Here is a 21,135-nt window from a genome sequence, read left to right as displayed (position 1 = left end):
GAGAGTCTAACCCTATCTATCTGATCTAGGTTCTATTTATACAAAGGACCAAGATCGTGGCATGCAGCACCATTTACTAGGTAGTGGATGTCGTGGAGATCGTGGCGATCTTGCATGGGTCCACTATCCTGCACGAGTTAATGACTGCTTGACACCACTAAATAGATCGTGGGTGTAGTGGAGGTGGAAATCCTGCATGAGTCCACTATCTCCTAGTTCGGTCGAATACTGAGACCGAACTGCTGAATTATTGCCGAGCAGCTTTTGCCGATCTGAGAGTAGAGCTTGATGTCGACCTGAGAGCAGAGTTTGATTGGTTGGCTTTTACCGAGCTGTAGGCTGGGACCGAACTCTTTGGTTGTGCCGAACTGAACTCTTTAGTCATGCCGAACTGATACTCTTTCTTGGGCTTTAGGCTGATGGGCTTTACTGCTGTTGGGCTTGTTTAGTACGTACTCCATCAGAGCCCATCTTGTTCGCCTCCGAAAAGCTGCAGCAACTCGAGCTGACGCAGTTCAACCACACCACTTATTTCCCTTCATACTTCTCCTTCCCACATTTGAAAACCCTTTGTCTCCAAGGATATTATTTCATCAGCCATAATGATACTGATGACCTTAAGGAGCCTTTTTCGGGTTTCCCGGAGCTGGAGAAGCTTACTCTGCGCCAGTGTTCATGTATTGTTTCCGGGATTGTTGTGAAAGCTCCGAGCCTTCGGTTTCTTGAAATTATTGATGATACCGAGAGTGATAATATCCATCAAGAGAGGAGAATGGGAGAGATTTCTGCTCCATTGCTTACTTGCTTTAGATATGAGGGGCTTTGTGCTTTTGAATGTTTGAAGGTTGATGTCCCAATGTTGGAGGAAGTCTATTTTGACGTTTATAGAAGAGTCAACGTGAGAGGGGTGGATCTCAAATGTTAGTATGCTTCACCAGTTTAGAAATGCTACAACTGTTCTATTGACTTTGGACACCCTCGAGGTATTATGAATTCCTATCATCATCTAATGACACACACAGATATAATATTATATACGAATATATGATCTAGATTTATAGTACTCCCTTGGTCCCTCAAATATTGTCCCACTTTGACCTGGCACGAGTTTTAAGAAAATAAGGAAAGTGAGTTGAAAAAGTTAGTAGAATGTGAGCCATACTTTTATATGTTAGTTTTATAATAAAATGTGAATATGAATGAGTTAGTGGAATATGAGGTTCATTACCAAAAATGATAAAAAGTTTAAATGAGACAAATTTTGTGAGACGGACGGAAATAAAAAAATGCGACAAACTTTCAAGGACGGAGGGAGTAATAGATAACTCACTAGTTGCGTTATTTGTTTCCGGCACACAATTCAATCAAATCAACCTAGGAATCTGATATTAACTAAAACTAATTTCCTAATCTAGTCTATGTATCTTTTGTCTTAGCTATCGATATTTATTCTAATTATTTGAATGCTTGTTTGAAACTGAAAGGTTATTAAATCGGATGGTGGTTTCATTGAGCAAAGCCCTTCTCCATTTCCCTACATGAAACGTCTAAAATTGATCAAAGGGCGTTGGGATATTTCTACAGTGCTACAATGCGTGATGAATTATTTGACTGTGGAGACTTTGCATTGTGACTCATTGACGGTGGAGGTTCCTCACGGTGTGGATGTGGTTGAACACATTTTGTCCGACGGTGATGACGGCGGTGTTGATTGCTAAACTTAATTACTTAAAAGTTAAGAATAGCTTTGTTGGAGATGATGAGGAGGTGATGAGCAGGTGCATCATCAACTTGAAGATTAGTGGTGGACTTTTGAATTAACATTGTGTTCTTCATGGCTAAAAGGAAGCCACAATTGCATTACGTGTAAGGCGGTGGAGTATGTGGCCATCATATGATGTCTTCCTAATTAAACTAATTAGGACACGTAGCATGGATGTGTTAGCTATACTATCAACTTTATTTACCTATAAATAGGAGTCATTGCTGTTCATTGTAATCATTAATTAAGAAAGAAAAGAGAAGTGAGTGAGTTAAGAGAGAAAGAGCCGTAGCTCAAGTTAGAACGAAAGTGAGAGTTTTTGTAGTGTTGAAGCACTTTTGAGTGTATTTTGTAATCCTTTTATGGGAAGCGTATTAATACTTATCCTCCATATTCTATTCTTGTTGAGTGATTTTATATTTTGTGTGTCAAATATCCAACAGGCGGCCCTAATTTACTTCAACTCCTTCAACGTATGTTTGAATAGAAGATGAAACATCATCTTGAAAAGATAGTTGAATTAAAGTTCTAAATTTCAATTTTTATATAAAAAATCTTTGCAATATTCGTCTCTTTTTTTATTGACCTTGTATGTTTTTTTCTCTAAGACGACTTCTCAATCAGAAAAATATTGGTGGCTCTTTTCTTTTAAGTACTCCCTATATATATACTGAGTTTTGTAGAAAATATATAGTTATTTGGATACAACTTCTGTTCTAGAGACAAAATTTATTCTTATATACTACTGTTTGCATACTGCAAATTCAAAGTTGATCTTCAACTTATTTCTAATGATTTTGATGATCTTCATATGTTAACTCTTTTGGTATAAAATTTGAATGCTTTGATCCTATTCTATTTTTTGGACAAATATAAGTACACACTTGCACGATAATGGGAACAACGCGCTTCACTTAAAGTCAATAGGAGAATAAAAAATATCAATTATTTTTTCAAATTTGGATGCCATGAAACTGTCACATATATTATCAAGAACTAATCAAAACCATCAAATAATGCAAAGAAAATGGTGGAAGAAAGAATCTGTTGGTTATTTTAGTGTAATTGGATTAACTTGATTGATCAATATTGTTATAATGAGACATCATACAAGTTTGGAAAGTGCGGAGTGCACGCTTGTTTGAATTCATTATGATTAGACGGGGGTTCGGGGGCAGCGCCCCCGAGTAGCGGGGTCCAAGGGGCAGAGCCCCTGGCTGGGGTCGAGTTGGAGAAGCTTACTATAGGGAGGAGTTTGGTTTATGGGCTTATTGTGAAGGCTCCAAAGCTTAGAGTTCTTGAAATTATTGATCAAGAATATTCGTATTCGCATATGATGGTGGAGATTCATGCTCCGTTGCTTACTTCGTTTAGATATGAGGGTTTTTTTACCTTTGGTATGTTCCAAGGTTAATCTCCCAATATTGGAGGAAGTTCATTTGAGCATTCATAAAAGGCAACAACAGTTTTTTAGCAAATTCGATGAGGAAAGAATGCTTCTGAATTGTGTTAGGATGCTTCAACAACTTGGAAATGCTAAGATTGTTGCATTGTCTTTAGACACCCTTAAGGTACGTAACTTTCTCTTCGTTCATGACAAAATCATTTTGTTATTGCTTTTTGTGTGTCAATCAAAACTAACGATACTTTAATCACATTTTTCTCTTACTTTACTAAACATACGTACAATAATTAAACAAGTAAATAATCTGTTTGTGTTGGAAATGAAGGTGCTTGAAATGGATGGTGGTTTGATTGAGCAAAGCCCTTGTCCTTTTCCCTACATGAAATGTCTGAAGATTATCAAACGGCGTCGGAAAATTTCTACAGTGCTACGGAGAGTGATGAACTTCTTGACGGAGGGGATTTTGTATTTTGAATCGTTGGTGGTGGAGTTGCCACAATGATGGGGTACGGACTAAACAAGCCCAACAGCACCAACGGCCCATCAGCCCAAAGCCCAAGGAAGAGTATGAGTTCGGCATTACCAAAGAGTTCGGCCTCAGCCTACAGCTCGGTAAAAGCCAACCAATCAAGCTCTGCTCTCAAGTCGGCATCAAGCTCCCAGATCGGCAACCAAAGCAGTTCGGTCTCAGTAAGAGTTCGGCCTCAGCCTACTGCTCGGCAAAAGCCAACCAATCAAGCTCTGCTCTCAGGTCGGCATCAAGCTCTACTCTCAGATCGGCAACCAAAGCAGTTCGGTCTCAGTATTCGACCGAACAAGGAGTTAGTGGACCCATGCAGGATTTCCACAACTTCCAACACACCCACTACCACGTGGTGTCAACTCAGGCCACGATCGTAGGCCGTCACCTACGCTACATCCACGATCTTAGGCCACGATCTCCACGACATCCACTACCTAATAAATGGTGCGGCATGCCACGATCTTGGTCCTTTATATAAATAGAACTTAGATCTGGTAGAAAAGGTTAAGCTCTCTAGAGATAAAACACCATATAGCAAGTCTGTGTTGTAAGCTGTAATTTGCAGATCAAGCAATACAAACCTGCCCCCATTTCTCCCCGTGGACGTAGATTTACCTCAGTAAATCGAACCACGTAAAATTTCCGTGTCGTGATCTGTATTTTCCTGCATTCACTAACATCAGAAATTCGCGGATTCATCACTGGCGCCGTCTGTGGGAAACAGAGAACCAAATTTGTGATAAGCGAATTTTTGACCCTTTTTCCACCCCAAAAAAATGCATACCAGATCACACACTACCCGTAATACCGTTCGTGAAAACCATGAGGAAGCTAGTCCAGCCCGCAGGTCCGGAAAACAGCCTCGGGATACAGCTACTTCCAGTTTTCACGATGAAGGAACAAGCCGCTCAAAAGGTCCACACACCGAGTCTTCCCAGCAGCCTGATTTGAATGAGGCTGTCAAGCTGTTCTTGGCTGAGAAGCAGGATGAGTTCTTAGCCTTCCTGCAAAAGAGCCAAGAGCCGAAGACGAAAACGGTGGACTCTCCTTCCTCATCCAGACATGAAAGTCGCTACCGCAGTAGTGCCGTGTCTTCCAGGAAGAAGAATCCTCAACCCCGACATGTTCCTGTTCCTCCTCGGTACCGGAATCACAGGAGAACTCCATCTCCTCCATACCGAAGAGGTGTCGGGTTCGCCATGTACGGAGCATTGAAGACTCCGTTCTCGGCCGATATCACCCGAACTTCCTTGCCACAGAACTACCGAACTCCGTCAATGACTTATGACGGGTTGGTGGATCCTCATGACTTCCTGGGACGCTATCAGTATAATATGGCGAACCAGGGTCTCAATGAGGTCCATATGTGCAAGCTGTTCCCCGAGCTGCTCATCGGGAACGCCAGCAGGAGGTTTTTTCAGAAAGCGGAAGCCCGGATTACTTCGGCTCAGCTGCTTTCTATACGTCAAGGTCGCGACGAAAAGATCAGCGACTTCCTGACGAGATTCCATAAGGAATGCCTACAAGTAGATAATCTCAATGATCTACTTGTCATTTCGGCATTCCAAAATGGAATCCTGCCCGGAGCTCTCTACAGAAAGCTCGTGGAATGCAGTCCGCAAACAGCTCAAGAGATGTGGGACATTGCGGACAAGTTTTCTCGTGCCGATGAGGCAGACCGTCGAAAACGGTCTTTAGACAGCTCATCTAGAGAAGACAAAAAGAAGCCCGATCATAGCGATCAGAGGCTTCCTCGCCGAACACCTTCCCCACCAAAGGAGGGATAGCGGTCATCCGAGGTGATCGAAAAAGAGCAAGTGTGTTCGCAGATTGCGCTTAAAAGTGCCGAGCAATCAGTTCGGCACCATCAAGCATAGCAATCACAGCAGCCGGAGTCAGAGGCAGGCGAAATGACCGAAGTCACACCGGAGCCGAACTCGATGGTGTACGGCACTGAAGCCGTGATTCCGGTTGAGATCGGCATACCCAGTCCCCGAACTCAATTTCTCCTCAGAAATGAATGGTGACGGACTGAGAGCCGAACTAGATCTTGCCGAAGAAAGAAGAGAATTGGCCTGCATAAAAGCAGCCAAGTACAAGGAGCAAGTAGCCCGGTATTTTAACCAAAGGGTGAAAAAGCTGCAATTTCAAGTGGGAGATCTCGTCTTGAGAAACAACGAAGTAAGCCGAGCAGAAAAGCTGGGCGAACTCGAACCCACATGGGAAGGTCCATATCGGGTGTCAGAAGTCCTCGGCAAAGGGTCTTACAAATTGACTCGCGTGTCAGGAGCACAAGTACCCCGAACATGGTACGTTTCCAACCTCAAAAAGTTCCATTTGTAAGAGACAGTCCGGTCAGTCAGTCAGTCTTGAGTCCTGTTCGGTCAATGTGCTTTCTTTGGTTTGCTTGGTCTTTTTGTCTATGTGCGTTTTGTCTATGTGCGTTTTGTCTGTCTATGTGCGTGTCGTCTCTTACAAATGTTACTGAGGTATCTTGTTCTTCGAAGGCTGATCCCCTTCTTAGAACATATACAAGCCAACGATTGTGAGTCAAAGCTTCTAAAGAGGATACAAGACCACAATTCAGCTTAAACAAGCAGTTCGTCTGAAACGAACTGCAATAAGCCAACGATTGTGAGTCAAAGCTTCTAAAGAGGATACAAGACCACAATTCAGCTTAACAAGCAGTCCGTCTGAAACGAACTGCAACAAGCCAACGACTGTGAGTCCAAGCTTCCAAGGAGGATACAAGACCACAATTCAGCTTAACAAGCACTTCGTCTGAAACGAACTGCAATAAGCCAACGGTTGTGAGTCCAAGCTTCTCAGGAAGATACAAGACCACAATTCGGCTTAAGAAATAAGCACTTCGTCTGAAACGAACTGCAATAAGGGAAAGTCCGATCCACGCGATAAACCTCGCCGAATTAGGACGACCAAGTTCGGTCAAAGAAGTTTACCTCATAAGACCGAGGACGACCATGTCTAGTCAAAGAGGTTTACTGCATAAGACCACTTCGGTTAACTGGGAAAGTCCGATCCACGCGATAAAACTCGCCGAATTAGGACAAGGGAAAGTTCGATCCCGGCGACAAAAATCGCCAAATTAGAACCCAAACCAAGTCCGGTCAGAGATGTTTATTTCATCAGACCAAAGACGAGTCCGGTCAAAGATGTTTATTTCATCAGACCAAAGACGAGTCCGGTCAAAGATGTTTATTTCATCAGACCAAAGACGAGTCCGGTCAAAGATGTTTATTTCATCAGACCAAAGACGAGTCCGGTCAAAGATGTTTATTTCATCAGACCAAAGACGAGTCCGGTCAAAGATGTTTATTTCATCAGACCAAAGACGAGTCCGGTCAAAGATGTTTATTTCATCAGACCAAAGACGAGTCCGGTCAAAGATGTTTATTTCATCAGACCAAGGACCAAGTCCGGTCAAAGAAGTTTACTTCATAAGACCAAGGACCAAGTCCGGTCAAAGAAGTTTACTTCATAAGACCGAGGACAAGTACGATGAAATTTTTTCGCTAAGCTGTAAATACAGAGTGTTAGAAGCGAAAACAAAATTTCATTTTTCAAATCTTGTTCGGCACACAACTCCGCTACCCTACGAGATGGCGTTACGCTATTACAAAGGACTATTCTACTGTCCAGGGTTGCTAAAGTTGAGCCATCTATTCACAAAATCCTCGTGAAGCTGAGTTCGGGCGCTCCAGGCAGCCGCAGAATAAGCAGGTTGACGAGATGCTCTAATCGACCTGCCACCTCTTCTCTGAGCCCGGGAAGTCCTAGCACCTCGGCGGCGAAGAGTCTCTTCACGAAGCATCTGCCGATCTTGCTCGCTCATAGTCACAACTCCTCGGCGACTTTCAGTCCGTCCCTGTCTTGACGATTCCGGTTGCTCCTGAGCCCGTTCTCGTCTTGACGTTTCCGGCTGATCCGGAGTTCGTTGTTGACTTGGAGTAGGATTTTGAACAAGGGAACCAGAGGTTTGATCTGGAGTGCGAGCATCTGTTGGCACGATATGCCGAAGGAATCTTTCTATGGAGGGGCGCCGAGAAAGAACAATGTTGTACCGAGAAGCCCAACGCCGCAGTGATGTCACAACTTGTTGGCAAGCCGAGCTCTCCAGCGCATTGTTCCTCCGGAGTACATGATATTCCTCCCACAGTTCGTCAACTCGACTCTGAGCATCTGATATGGTCACTCCCCCGCGCACACGGATGTAATCCTCGTACGCAGTCCTCTCAGCAATGGTCGTATTCAGCTCGGCCTCCAGATCCTTCTTATCGGACTCTAAGTCCTTATTATCGGCATCCAGCTTCACTAAACGAGCCAGAAGCTCGTCATTCTTCGTCTGATCGGCTATAGCTCTTTTCTCAGCTTCGTCTAAAGCCGAAGAGTACAGCCGTTTCCAGTGAAGTATCTCCATCTCCTTGAGTACAAAGCAGCTATGTTAGTTCGGCAGCTGTACCGAGCAGATAGTAAAATACAACAGGAATAAAGGCGAGTACGAAAAGCTATACGAAGACAAGTGTAGAGAATTTTTCATTCACAAGGAAAATTTTTTACACTAGGAGGGCTTCAAGGCCATTTCACAAGGAAGAAATTAGACTAAGAGAAGGGAGACGAAATCATACTCCGCCAGCTTCGTCTCCGGCTCCTTGGTCTGGTTCAGCTTCTTTCTCCTGAGCTACCTCAGCCTCGGCCTCGCATCCTGCCGGCCTCACCTCCGCCTCCTGATCGGCCTCCTTCTCCGGATGCCCGGCCCGCTCGACTTCGGCCTCCAGCTCCAGCGGCTCGGCCTCACCCTCTCCGTTGTAAGTCGAAGCGGGTGAAACGGGTCCCACGGAGGCAAAGATAGCCTCCAGGTTCTCGTCCCGATCAGCTCGACAACTCCGGACTCGGTCTGCAGAAAGCAGGACCGAGGATGAAGCGAGCTCCTCAAGGAGCGGCAGATTCTGAAGCCGAGCCGCTATCTCTCGGCTATACAGAGGCAGCACGACGTCGGCCCCCTGCTCGCCCTTATCGGTAATTAGCCTTACCAGACTACCGACAAAGGCCGAGAACTGGCTGCTCAAAAAGAGTTTCTCCGTATAAACACGGAGAGCCTCCCCTTGGGCAACCACGGCAGCAGCATCCCTCCGTTTCGTCTGCTCTCGCTGGATGACGAGCTGGTTTTTGGCAAACTGAGCTTCATCCTGGGCCGAAATCCTAGCAGCTCTGGCCTTCTCAAAGTTAGCCTCAGCCTGTTCGGCCCGATGACAAGCAGCCGCCAACTTCCTCTGCATCTCAGCATAGTCGTTGGACGCTTTGGAGAGTTCGACGGCGACGAGCTTGGAGAGCATATCGTTCCTCTGAAAATGAGTAAAGAAAAAAGTCAACAAAGGGGCCACAAAAAATACAGGAAAAAAGCAAGGCCAGAAAATCAAGAAGAGAATTCACCTCGGCGAAGTCCGTGGGCCATAAAAACGGCTCACAGATATGTTCCGAAGGAGGCGCCAAGACCACGTCTTTCTCTGGCGCTCTCGGGGGCTTCTGGGCCTTCCCCTTCCCCTTTGCCGAAGTCGACTCCGGCTTCTTCGGATCCGAAGAGGTTTTTTGCCTTTTCGGGGTCCTCTCGGCATCAGACGCCGAGCTGGTGGTTTTCGGCCTCTCCGGCTCCTTGGACTCCGAAGATTTTCGGGTAGCCTTGTTCAACATGTACACTGCCAAAAAGCAAGGAAACAAGGTTAGTTTTCGCTGCTAAAGCAGTAAAGCATAAAAAAGAAATCCTCACCCTCAGTTTCTTCGTCCGAAGACGAGATATTGAACACGAGGTCGCCCTTGACGAGCTCAGTTTCCGAGTATTGTTTCCTAATCATAGGAATCTTATTGAGCTCGCCCTCGAGCTCGGCCAACGGTTCTAACCGAGGATGAGGAATCACGGACTTCGGCCCTCTCCAGGGGAAGCCCGGAGCCGCTGTCCTATTATAAAAAAAGAAGCGGTTTTGCCATTTCGGCCACTTGGTTTTGCAGAATGCCCTAAAAGGCTGTAAGGGGATCAAGTAAAACCAAGATCCCTTCCTTTTAAATTGGAAAAAATTAAGGATTGCCCGCAGAGACAGATCCTTATCTAGCCTACGGAGTTCGGCAGCAAAAGCCGACAAGTGCCTCCAAGAATTCGGAGTCACCTGACCTAAAGGGAGTTGAAAAAAATCAAGAAGCTCTACAAAAGGTGGGGGAAGAGGGAAACGAAGCCCGCATTCTAAGCAGGCTTCGTAAACGGTGGCATAACCCTCCGGCGGGTCGTTAGCCCTATGATCATCGTCGGGAACCACCGCCTTGCCCCCGGGAAGAAGATATTTTTCGTGTAGAGATATCACGGTGTCCTTACTCAAGACGCTGTGAAAGTATTCTACAGTCTTCTCTCCGGACTCTTTCCGGCTAGAAGACCCCTTGCCCCCTTTCCTACCGCTACCTAACTCGGAAGAAGAAGAAGAAGACATGGTTCTTACTCTTTGCAAAATCTGAAGAAATTCTGAAGAAATTCTTGAAAGCGGAAGGAAATTTTTACGCAAAGGAGATAGAGTGCAGAAGAAGCAGTCGCAAAAGTGCTTCAATGATGAAGAAAGGAGGTATTTATCAGATTCGGCGAAGATTTCAAAATCGTCGCACCGTTTCGAATCCCACCTTTTCGGGATTCAACGGCCGGATTTTACTGTCGCATTTAATGCAGTCACGTGCAAGGCACGTCCCCTGACGACAGCCTCCCCCGTACCTTTATCCAGAATGCCGAAGTGACTCGCTTCGCCGAAGTGATTCACTTCGTCTTTCGGGGGGGGGTAGTGATGGGGTACGGACTAAACAAGCCCAACAGCACCAACGGCCCATCAGCCCAAAGCCCAAGGAAGAGTATGAGTTCGGCATTACCAAAGAGTTCGGCCTCAGCCTACAGCTCGGTAAAAGCCAACCAATCAAGCTCTGCTCTCAAGTCGGCATCAAGCTCCCAGATCGGCAACCAAAGCAGTTCGGTCTCAGTAAGAGTTCGGCCTCAGCCTACTGCTCGGCAAAAGCCAACCAATCAAGCTCTGCTCTCAGGTCGGCATCAAGCTCTACTCTCAGATCGGCAACCAAAGCAGTTCGGTCTCAGTATTCGACCGAACAAGGAGTTAGTGGACCCATGCAGGATTTCCACAACTTCCAACACACCCACTACCACGTGGTGTCAACTCAGGCCACGATCGTAGGCCGTCACCTACGCTACATCCACGATCTTAGGCCACGATCTCCACGACATCCACTACCTAATAAATGGTGCGGCATGCCACGATCTTGGTCCTTTATATAAATAGAACTTAGATCTGGTAGAAAAGGTTAAGCTCTCTAGAGATAAAACACCATATAGCAAGTCTGTGTTGTAAGCTGTAATTTGCAGATCAAGCAATACAAACCTGCCCCCATTTCTCCCCGTGGACGTAGATTTACCTCAGTAAATCGAACCACGTAAAATTTCCGTGTCGTGATCTGTATTTTCCTGCATTCACTAACATCAGAAATTCGCGGATTCATCACACAAGGTGTGAATGTGGTTGAAAAGAGTTACCAAGATTTGTTTGAAAACGACAGCGATGAACAACAACTCAAACTTCTGTTTGGAATAGAAGAAGAAGCATCAGTCTCAAATATATTGGTTTGAGTTATGTTACAATTTATAGATTCCAAACATTCATGAAACTATCATAGTATTAATTTTATTATTATATTGGTTGGTATGTTTTATTCCAACTCCGCACTAGAACTTGATTAGTAGGAGTACTATGTTTTACTCATTAAGAAAAATATCAATATTAATATAATTGGCTGATTTTAGCATTAATTTAGAATTATATCATTCATTCTTTAAAGTCGGGGATTTAAAGTTGTAGAAGTGCTTATCTAGAATAATATGATTAACAATGATTATAATTTATAAATAAAGTTAAGTGGTGTAGGTTTAAGCGCAGGTCTGCATCTGCTGATAATTTATGTGGAATAAATTACTAAACTAAAAAGTTGGAATGAGTGGACAAGTATAGCTAAACCCATTGTGCCACTTTAGAAAATATTATCCGTCCGTCATTACTTTCACTAGTTCATTTTTCGCTCCGTCCTTCAATACTTGTTACATTTATTTTTTATTATTTTTGGTAATGGACCTCACATTCTACTAATCCATTCACACTCACATTTTATTATAAAACTAATATAAAAAAATAGGACTCATATACCACTAATTTTTTCACTCATTTTCCTTCACATTTCTTACCTTTGTCGGGTCAACTTGTGACACTTACTGACAGACGGAGGGGAGTAGCTAATAGCAATCACAAACACAATTAATCAAAAAGAAACAAAAATTATTTATCTAATTTGATATCTGGAGGCGATGTTAAATCGAAATTTCATTATACAGTATACTATAATTTTTTATACATTTAAGTGCAATTTTTTTCCTGATTATTTAATACTAGTATGTTAAAATTAATTAAGTCATCCCCAAGGCCAAGAGTTTAAGTTCCGTTGGTGGATGGGGTTTAAGGCTCTATTTTCTTTTTACTAATTCAGTAAATCTCATGAAATCGTCAAATATTGTTAGTATTATTAATTAATTATTGTTTAGTAGTCTCGGCCCCATCACCAAATCAGTTAACATCTTGAAAATCTTAAATTTTAAACTTAGATTAAAAAAATGAAAAATCACAAGGCCAATTATTCAAAAACATAAAAGAAAGGAGGTACTGATCTCATCATAAAACATGATAACAATAATGAAAAGCATACACTCGATAATGCAGATTTAGGAAACATGTGAAATGGCTGTCGATTATACAGCTGGAGCATCAAGTGGACCACTGTTGCACGGGAAACATGTGCGAAATTCTATTCATATTTTTTTAAGTGATCAATAAAACTAACATCTTAGAGCATCTACAACGGTGGTGGGAGTGAAGGCCGCCGTCCGTGCAAGCGGCGAGGACGAGGACCGCCGCCGCTGCGCTCGCGCCGCTGGCAAGGCTCTGCTCGATGCATCGAGCAGCGCCCTGCCAGCGAGCAGGCGACGTGGCGGCTTATGATTGGGCAACGGCATAGCCGTTGCCTTTGAATTTAGGGGTGGCAAATCGTGCGTGTCGGGTCGTTATCGTGTCGACACGATAACGACACGAACACGATAACAACAAACACGAACACGACCCGTTAAGAAAACCTCAAACACGAACACGAACACGACACGAAACCCTCAGACACGAACACGACACGAACCCATTAACGACACGATAACAACACGTACACGAGATGACACGATAACGACTCGATAACAACACGACCTGATAACGGTTAAACCTATTAAAAATGAAAATAATAAGAATTAATAATATTAAAATATTATTTGTTAACGGACAACACGAACACGACACGAACACGTATTGTTAACGGATAACACGAACCCGACACGAACACGACACGAAATTTTCGTGTCCTTAACGGGTCGACCCGATAAGGACACGAACCCAATAAGCTCTGACCCAAACCCATTATTTTCATGCCGGTTCGTGTCGTGTTATCGTGTCGTGTCAAAAATTGCCAGCCCTATTTGAATTTTTTTTTTTTTAAATTTTAAAAATCGTTTTTAAATTATATAAAATGATTTAAAAAAAATTCCAAATCCCAAAAATATGGCCATTTTTTCCCGTTTTTTCTGAATTTTTTTGATTTTTTTCCCCCAAAATCATCTATAAATACACACATTCATCATCCATTTATCACATCAATTCATCTCACATTCATCTCTCATTCTTAATTCTCATACAAACTATCAACACATTCATCCCTCATTCAAAACCTCAAATGGATTTCACCCATATTATGGCGGAAGCGGAACGCGAAGAACAAGAATACTACGAACAACATCGTGCCGCTTACGAAGCATATGTCGCGGCGAATACCCCCGCTGCTCCTCCTCAACGAACCAGATCAAATCGGCGCTACATTCATCGTGACCGGGAGGGAGCCCACGAAAGGCTCGTTGCCGACTACTTTGCCTACCAGCCGCGGTTTCCGGCAGATTACTTCAGGCGCCGTTTTCGCATGTCAAACGCTTGTTCATGCGAATTGTCAACACATTGTCCGCACGTGTTGAATTCTTCCAAACAGGTCCAGATGCAGCCGGCCGGCAAAGTATCACGCCGTTGCAGAAGTGTACGTGTGCCATCTGACAACTCGCTACTGGGCAAACGGCCGACATCTTCGACGAGTATTTGCATATCGGTGAGTCCACTGGAATCCTTTGTCTAAAGAATTTTTGCGAGGGCGTTCGTTCAGCTTTCGGGGATGAATTCCTTCGGGCACCCACCACCGATGATTGCCAACGGTTGCTTCGTCTTCACGAATCAGTCCATGGCTTTCCCGGAATGCTTGGCAGCATTGACTGCATGCATTGGAGGAGGAAGAATTGCACGACTGCTTGGAGGGGGCAACACTTGAGCGGTCACAAAGGCGGCGGCCCAACGCTTATGGATTTGGCATGCATATTTCGGCGTTGCTGGATCCAACAACGACTTAAATATATTCTTCACCACTCTTCAATGATGTGATGAATGGTGTAGCACCGGCGATCGACTTCACCATCAACGGAAATAGCTACCACATGGGTTACTATCTCGCCGATGGTATCTACCCAAGGTGGTCGACTTTCGTGAAGACGTTCAACAACCCGCACGACCCGAGACGGGTTTTTTTTGCGCAGCGTCAAGAGTCCGCACGGAAAGATGTCGAAAGAGCTTTCGGGGTCCTTCAAGCCCGATTCAACATTGTGAAGTCCCCGGCTCGGCTATGGTACGTGAATAATATCGCCGACATCATGTTCACGTGTATTATCTTACACAACATGATTATAGCCGACGAAGGGCCGAGGGCGGCTAGCTTCTACGACGAGGACGAAGCCGGAAGCTCAACAGCGAGGTCTCCCCCACGCCGAGGCGAGCATACGACGGTCGGCCAAAGAATCGAGACAAGGCACACAATGCGCGATACCCGAATCCACAATCAACTACAAGAAGACCTAATCAAACACATGTGGGCGAAATTCGGCAACGCGTAGTGGTTTTTTTAATTTTTAGTTTTTTAATTATGCAATTTTTAATTTTTTAGGATTTTAATTATGTCGTTTTTATTTTATTTGTCATTTGTAATATTATTTAGGTTTTTTTAATGAATTTTAGTATTATTGAAATGTTATTGTTTAATTGAATTTTAAATTAATTGTGCTCGTCCTTGCAGAAGAGCACAGCTGTGGGTGTTGTGCTCTTGCCAGAGAGCAGGCAGGAAAAGTGGGGCCGGGCCCACAACCGTGCCGCTGGCAAGAGCACGGTTGTGGATGCTCTTAATACAAAACCATTAATAAATATTATCTTTAACCCAATGGGTGTGATCGAGTAGCACGAGACTCGTCCATCCTTAATCAAATTATTAGGGAATCGATCCATGCCTTTGAATTGAACAACTTTAAATCCTTGGATTGTTGTCCCATCCATTAAGGCAATAAATTGGACTGTTGTCCCACGATCCATGCCTTTGAATTGAGCAACTTTAAATCCTTGGATCCATGCCTTTGAATTGAGCAACTTTAAATCCTTAGACTGTTGTCCCGTCCATTAAGGCAATAAATTGGACCGTTGTCCCACCCGTTAAGGTGCCTGCAAATAGTGCCTACAAGTAAGCAAGAACTAATGATAATTTTGTTAATTAATGTAAAATCAGTGAACATATCGCAATTCCCAAAATTTGCGTTATTTACGATTAATGTATGCTGATGTGGATTCAATGTTATGTTCAAAATATATCTTCGAATTTTTAATAGCGTCTTTCTTTTCTAATGACGTTGATACCTAAAATATCTCCAAATTTTAAATTTTATAAAAGTTTCGAATTAAAGTATTTGTTTGTATAACAAATTAAGATAATTTTATATAGATTCTAGCGAGATTCTATAGGTTTACATAAAGAGAGTTGCATGAAACATGAAATATATAAGCAAGTTAATTCAATAGTATACCGATGCAGATTCAATGTTATCTATTTTGTCGAATTTATTGTTAGAGTTAATGACAGCTTACTAATATTATTAATTATTGCAAGATTAATATACTTTGGATAATTTTACCTTTATAATGATGTTCCGATGAAGCTATAATGAAGCGCGTTTTCTATGAAATTAAATCTCGTCCTAAATTCTATTTTATTTACTCCAACATACTGTATAAGATTTGCTATCAGTTGGACAGTAAATTAAGTTGTTTTTTCATCCTAAGGCTAAGGGGAAGACCAATAATTTCGGTTGTTACTTAAAAATAAAACTATGATTCAACAAAACATTGCATTGTTTTTATTCATTTTCCATCAAAACCTTTTTGTTTTAACTTATATTGCTATTCGAACCTTCTCAAGTAACGCCTTTAACTTCATGAATTTTAAATTTTTTTGCTAAGTTAGTTAGGAGTCAATTTTATCTCTTTAAATATATATGCATTGCGACAAGATTATTCAATCCGTGCACGTAATTTAGCTCATAAAATAGCAAAGAAATAAATTCAAAATTTTCCAATAATTTGGAATTGTCTGGGTAAATATAAACAAAGAGTTAAAAATTACTCGAAACAATACTTATCGCATACTTTCTTCATACTATTTGTTTATTAAAATCCAAATAAGTTCTACATGGATGTATACAAAAAGAGGGGCCACCGAAGCATAACAATATTTATTTTTCGACAACGAAATGTGATTGATAAATTTTATTCATATATGTCCCCACATACACAAACTACATCCTGCATAAAACCCCCATAAAATTAAAATAAAGTATATAAATATAGCAAGAATTACTAATGCTATCTAGATTATAAATATGTGTGGTCAATTTGAGGTAGGAAGAATCAAATTCTAAAATAAGGAATAGAAAGTAAAAATAAATGTAAAAAATATCTTACATGAACATGGTTTGGTTTGAAGTTAGGTTGATGTATTATAAATATGTACTACTATTAATAATCGTGCAGTGCATTACTTTTTAATAGGGTACTGTTAGATTGAGATTTTTTAGCTGAGAATTGAGATGTATTTTCAACCATTCATCTACAACATTTTCGAAATGTCAACTGCAAGTAGATTATGTCAACTAGGGGGTATTATCGTCATTTTATTTCTAAAATGGCGGAAAAATAAGTTGTTGACACTTTATACAAGTTGTTGACATTTTGCTATAAGTTGTTGACCTTTTATATACAGGCTATTGACATAATCTACTTGCAGTTGACATTTCGAAAATGTTGTAAATGAGTGACTGATAATGCATCTCAATTCTCAATTAGGCTAAAAAATCTCAATTTATCACAACTCTATATGTAGATTTGATTATAAAAGAAATAGGCATAATAAAGCCCCTTATAATATTTTTTGTGCATTCGCGCCTGAATTATCGAGGCTAATATACGGTGATTTTGATCCATTAATTTTACTTTATTTAACACAATGTAATTGATCCGGCCGGATATATAATATGATACCACTGTTTCTTGCCTTTATATAAATAAAATTTTCAATAAGACAAAACAAAACATCGAAAAACACGAGCTTCGATTATATTAATAACCAAATACAGTATTATCACTCTTATTAAAGACCTAATTTTAATAATTAAATGTCTCTACCTAACACTATGCACGTTACAGCACACGAGATTAAATTGAGAATGGTAGGTGGGCTTTATGAATCATCTTGTTTCTTTTTTCCTTTTTGTACATCAATAATGCACCATTCTCAATAGTATATAGTGATCATATATATCCATGATTATCTACAAAAAGAAATAGAAGAAAAAAGTTCAAAATTGCAAATGTTAAACTATATATTCCCATACATTCAATAAACTTTTTAAGATTAATCTCAAGCTGGATTTTGGCCAATTTGCATATACTTAATTATTAAATATTGTTGTCAATATTGTTGATGAATTAATGAGACAAATCTGTCGTCCTGTTAGTCCATGCATCAATATGTATATTATTCTAGGGGTCACTATTAATACTAATATTGTTGTTTCTAATAGTATCTCATAATGATATGAATGCTATGATACAAAATTAAATGCATTTCATATTGAATGCACAGAAGCGAATAAATTGGGGTGATGTGGGGTATTTTATTTGAACTTAATTAGTGGATAAATTTAAACATCAACATCAAGTAGTTCTCAGCAATATTTTATATTGCTTTAGTTTAGAGCTAATTAATAAATATAAACTGTACTACTATTATTTATTAGTATTGTTAGTTATAGAATGTATCAATTTGGTATCTCAGACTTTGATATCATATTAATGCCGGAAGGAAACTGATAATTAAGAATGAATTCAAATTCTTGAAAAAAACTAAAAAAATACCGATGCTCCGAACAATTATTAGTACATAAAAAGGAAAAAAAATTGGGATTATTTGAAATTTCTGGAGTATATTTACAAATTATAACTAAATTTGGTGTTTTAGCATAGATAAAATGAATAAATTCAACTATTTTTCTTTTGCTGCAGCAGATCACTTTCTGCTTTGGTTGCGCATACAATGTCGTCCACATGATCTCCAGCTTCTTGGACCTGCAAAATTGATTCAATAATTTTTCAATAAGGTTTTGGCACAAATAAAAATTTTAAACTATAAAAAATAATAATGAAACAAAACTTAGAAGTCCATAGAAACAATTACTTGTCCTATGCTAATAATCATTTGCAACGTATTTTAAAACTAATTAACTGGCCACACTGGTTGATCAAAAATCAATGCAAAATCTTAGTACTAAAAAGATTTCCCCATATTAGTCTGAGCTGTACAATATTTGTATCATTACTTTTTTATTATTATGGTTTCTTGTAGTAGTAGGTAGCACATGACCAGCATGAGAAAGACAGCATTTACTTGTACAACTTGCACAATAATTTAAAATGAGGAATCAGTCAAGATTTATAGAAAAACGATATAAGTACGAATTAATATTAATATCTTTTAAGAAAATAGACGTGAAATTAATTTTCATTAAAAAAATTAACGTTATTACAATGAAAATAATTTTAATTGAGATGTGTTTCTTTGGCAAGTTTTGATTTGATAAATTGGTATTAAAGATATAATAAAATATAGTATAAGCAAAGAGATATATGTACATGAGGAATTAAGATGGTTGATTTTTGTGGCTCATTTAACTTAGAACAAACGTCACAAAACAAAATTAAAATGGGACTATATATGGGAGTAATACCTTATCGATGACGTCATCAAGAGAGTCAGCCGTCTTGGCTGTTTTCTCAGCCAAACTTTCAACCTTCTCAACAAGATCACGCAGTTTGGATCCCTCGGGAAGATCATCGGCGATGTCCTCGGCGATCTTGTCAACGGAATCCGCCACCTTCTCCACGGCCTCCACTATGTTCTCCACCGTTTGGACCGCGTTTTCAAGCTTGTCTGCACACCCAAAACGATTCTATTTTCAGCATCGATAAGTCCGCTGTTAAATGTCTCATTCGAATTCACCATAGATTTTAAAATATATATATATCAAATATGGATCATAGTATATTATTTTTATGGATTAATAAAATAAGAATGAAATAATTTAGTGAAACATAGAGTTATAGATTTACAAAATATAGTGAAAATGCAACTAGAGATTTTGAATTTCTTACTTTTAATCACCCATAAAGGCCCCCATTTGTTGGTGAAAAAGGGCAGAATAAATGACACCACTAGTCCAAGAATCCAGCTCCTGTTTCAATCCTTCACTCAGAAAACAATAGAGAGAGAAAAGAAAGAGAGAGAGAGATCTGTTTAGAGTTTTACTTACATGGGCTTTGAAGAAGGTGGTGGGGCAGCTGCAGGTGGAACTCCAGGTGCAGTATTAGCACTCACAACAAAAGATTTCCTAATTAAGAATCATAGAGTTCAAAGTTAAAACCTATGTTTACTTGTCTCATGTTTTTTTTATTGATAAATGAATAGAAATTTAAAGGTCGTGTTACAGATGTGTTTTGTATTAACTATTACACACCTGGTAGTATGTCGGAGTACTGTTTTCTTGGCGGCCCAGAAGCTCAATTCATCGCTCTTGCGCTTGGAAACGGCTAATCTCGAGATGGGATTCCAAGATAGAGCTTGAGACCTCGTACCCGAAAAGACGGCGGAGTTGTGGGCGACGACGATGGAGGAAGAGCTAGCCATTGACATTAATTAGCTTCGATCCTTAGCAGATTGAGTATTGATGATCGGATCTTGGTTTGGCAAAGGGGTTTAAGAAGATTCTTGTGTTGGGAAATGATTCTTAGGGTTTTGGTCTTATTTATAGGAGACTGAGATGAGAATTGGATTGGATCTTAAAGGTGAGAAACATGTTGAATAAAAAAAATAAATTGGTGGAGTTGTTACATAGTTGACTAGAAAATTATAAGATGGAGAAGACGCGGTGGAAATGAAATAGTTGAATAAATCAATTAATCGTATGTAGTAAAAAGTAGTAGTGGAGAACTAAATAATTAATTGTGGAAATGAAACACATGATCGTTTAAACAGTCAAATTTGAGGAGCTGGTCCACATGCTTTCCATATTCCACTCATTGTATAATCAGAAGCGTGCTTTGCCTTTTTTTTAATGCATGGAAGCCTCGAGGAAATTATTCACCTATAGTATTATCGACGGAAAATAACAAAAACAAGATAATTTTTTTTGAAATAAATAATGGTGACATGAATATGATTTGAGTTGAATTAACTAATTAAAATAATCTTGTCACTATCTTGCGATCCCAACGAAAAACTCACTCATTGGCGGAGAGGTGGGGCCATGGCAACAATAATTTTGAATGATAAGTTTTTGAACTCTAATAAATGAAATCATGAATGATTTTATTTTTTCTCGAAGATTAGTCAATATATTGTTATTATAATAAGACTTGCTAAAATCATGATAAAATTGAGTTTAATTTTTTAATTTTTAAAAAATATTTGTTGAGGAAACTTGTGAAACAACCTTTTGGGCTATCAACCGTGGGGGATCCAAGATTTTTTATTTGGGGTACGAAAAATAGTTATAGAAGTTAACAATCCTTTTTGTTCTCTTAAATACAAATGTCGCATATAGACATAAATTATATAGTTTGGAAATAAATTTTTTTGACATAATTTATTTGAGTAAATTTTTTAAAAAAATTAATAGATTAAAAGTTTTTAGAACTGAACCTTGTGGATATAAATAATTTATGAAAAATGTCAATTACTTTAAAAAAATTATAGATATTTTATTAGTAGTAAATGTTTTATATAGATGTGCACATAATTGCTGCAAAATAGATAAAATCATAAATTAGGTTTAAAGTAAAT

The 21,135-nt window shown here is 40.2% G+C and overlaps 1 protein-coding gene across 1 annotated transcript; it reads right to left on the bottom strand.

Annotated features, from left to right (window-relative positions):
• Positions 1 to 18,173: 18,173 nt before the first annotated feature.
• Positions 18,174 to 20,199, bottom strand: LOC121795175. Its single transcript, XM_042193632.1, has 5 exons — positions 19,811 to 20,199; positions 19,607 to 19,684; positions 19,449 to 19,528; positions 19,025 to 19,227; positions 18,174 to 18,365 (listed from the first exon to the last, which is right to left on the bottom strand). The coding sequence occupies exons 1-5, from the start codon at positions 19,984 to 19,986 to the stop codon at positions 18,279 to 18,281; spliced, it is 624 nt and encodes a 207-aa protein (XP_042049566.1). The 5' UTR covers positions 19,987 to 20,199; the 3' UTR covers positions 18,174 to 18,278.
• Positions 20,200 to 21,135: the final 936 nt, after the last annotated feature.

The sequence above is a fragment of the Salvia splendens genome, chromosome 1 (assembly GCF_004379255.2).
Source record: "Salvia splendens isolate huo1 chromosome 1, SspV2, whole genome shotgun sequence".
NCBI classification, from domain to species: domain Eukaryota; kingdom Viridiplantae; phylum Streptophyta; class Magnoliopsida; order Lamiales; family Lamiaceae; genus Salvia; species Salvia splendens.
Note: the sequence above shows the minus strand (reverse complement) of the source record. Positions and strands in the feature narration are given on the sequence as shown.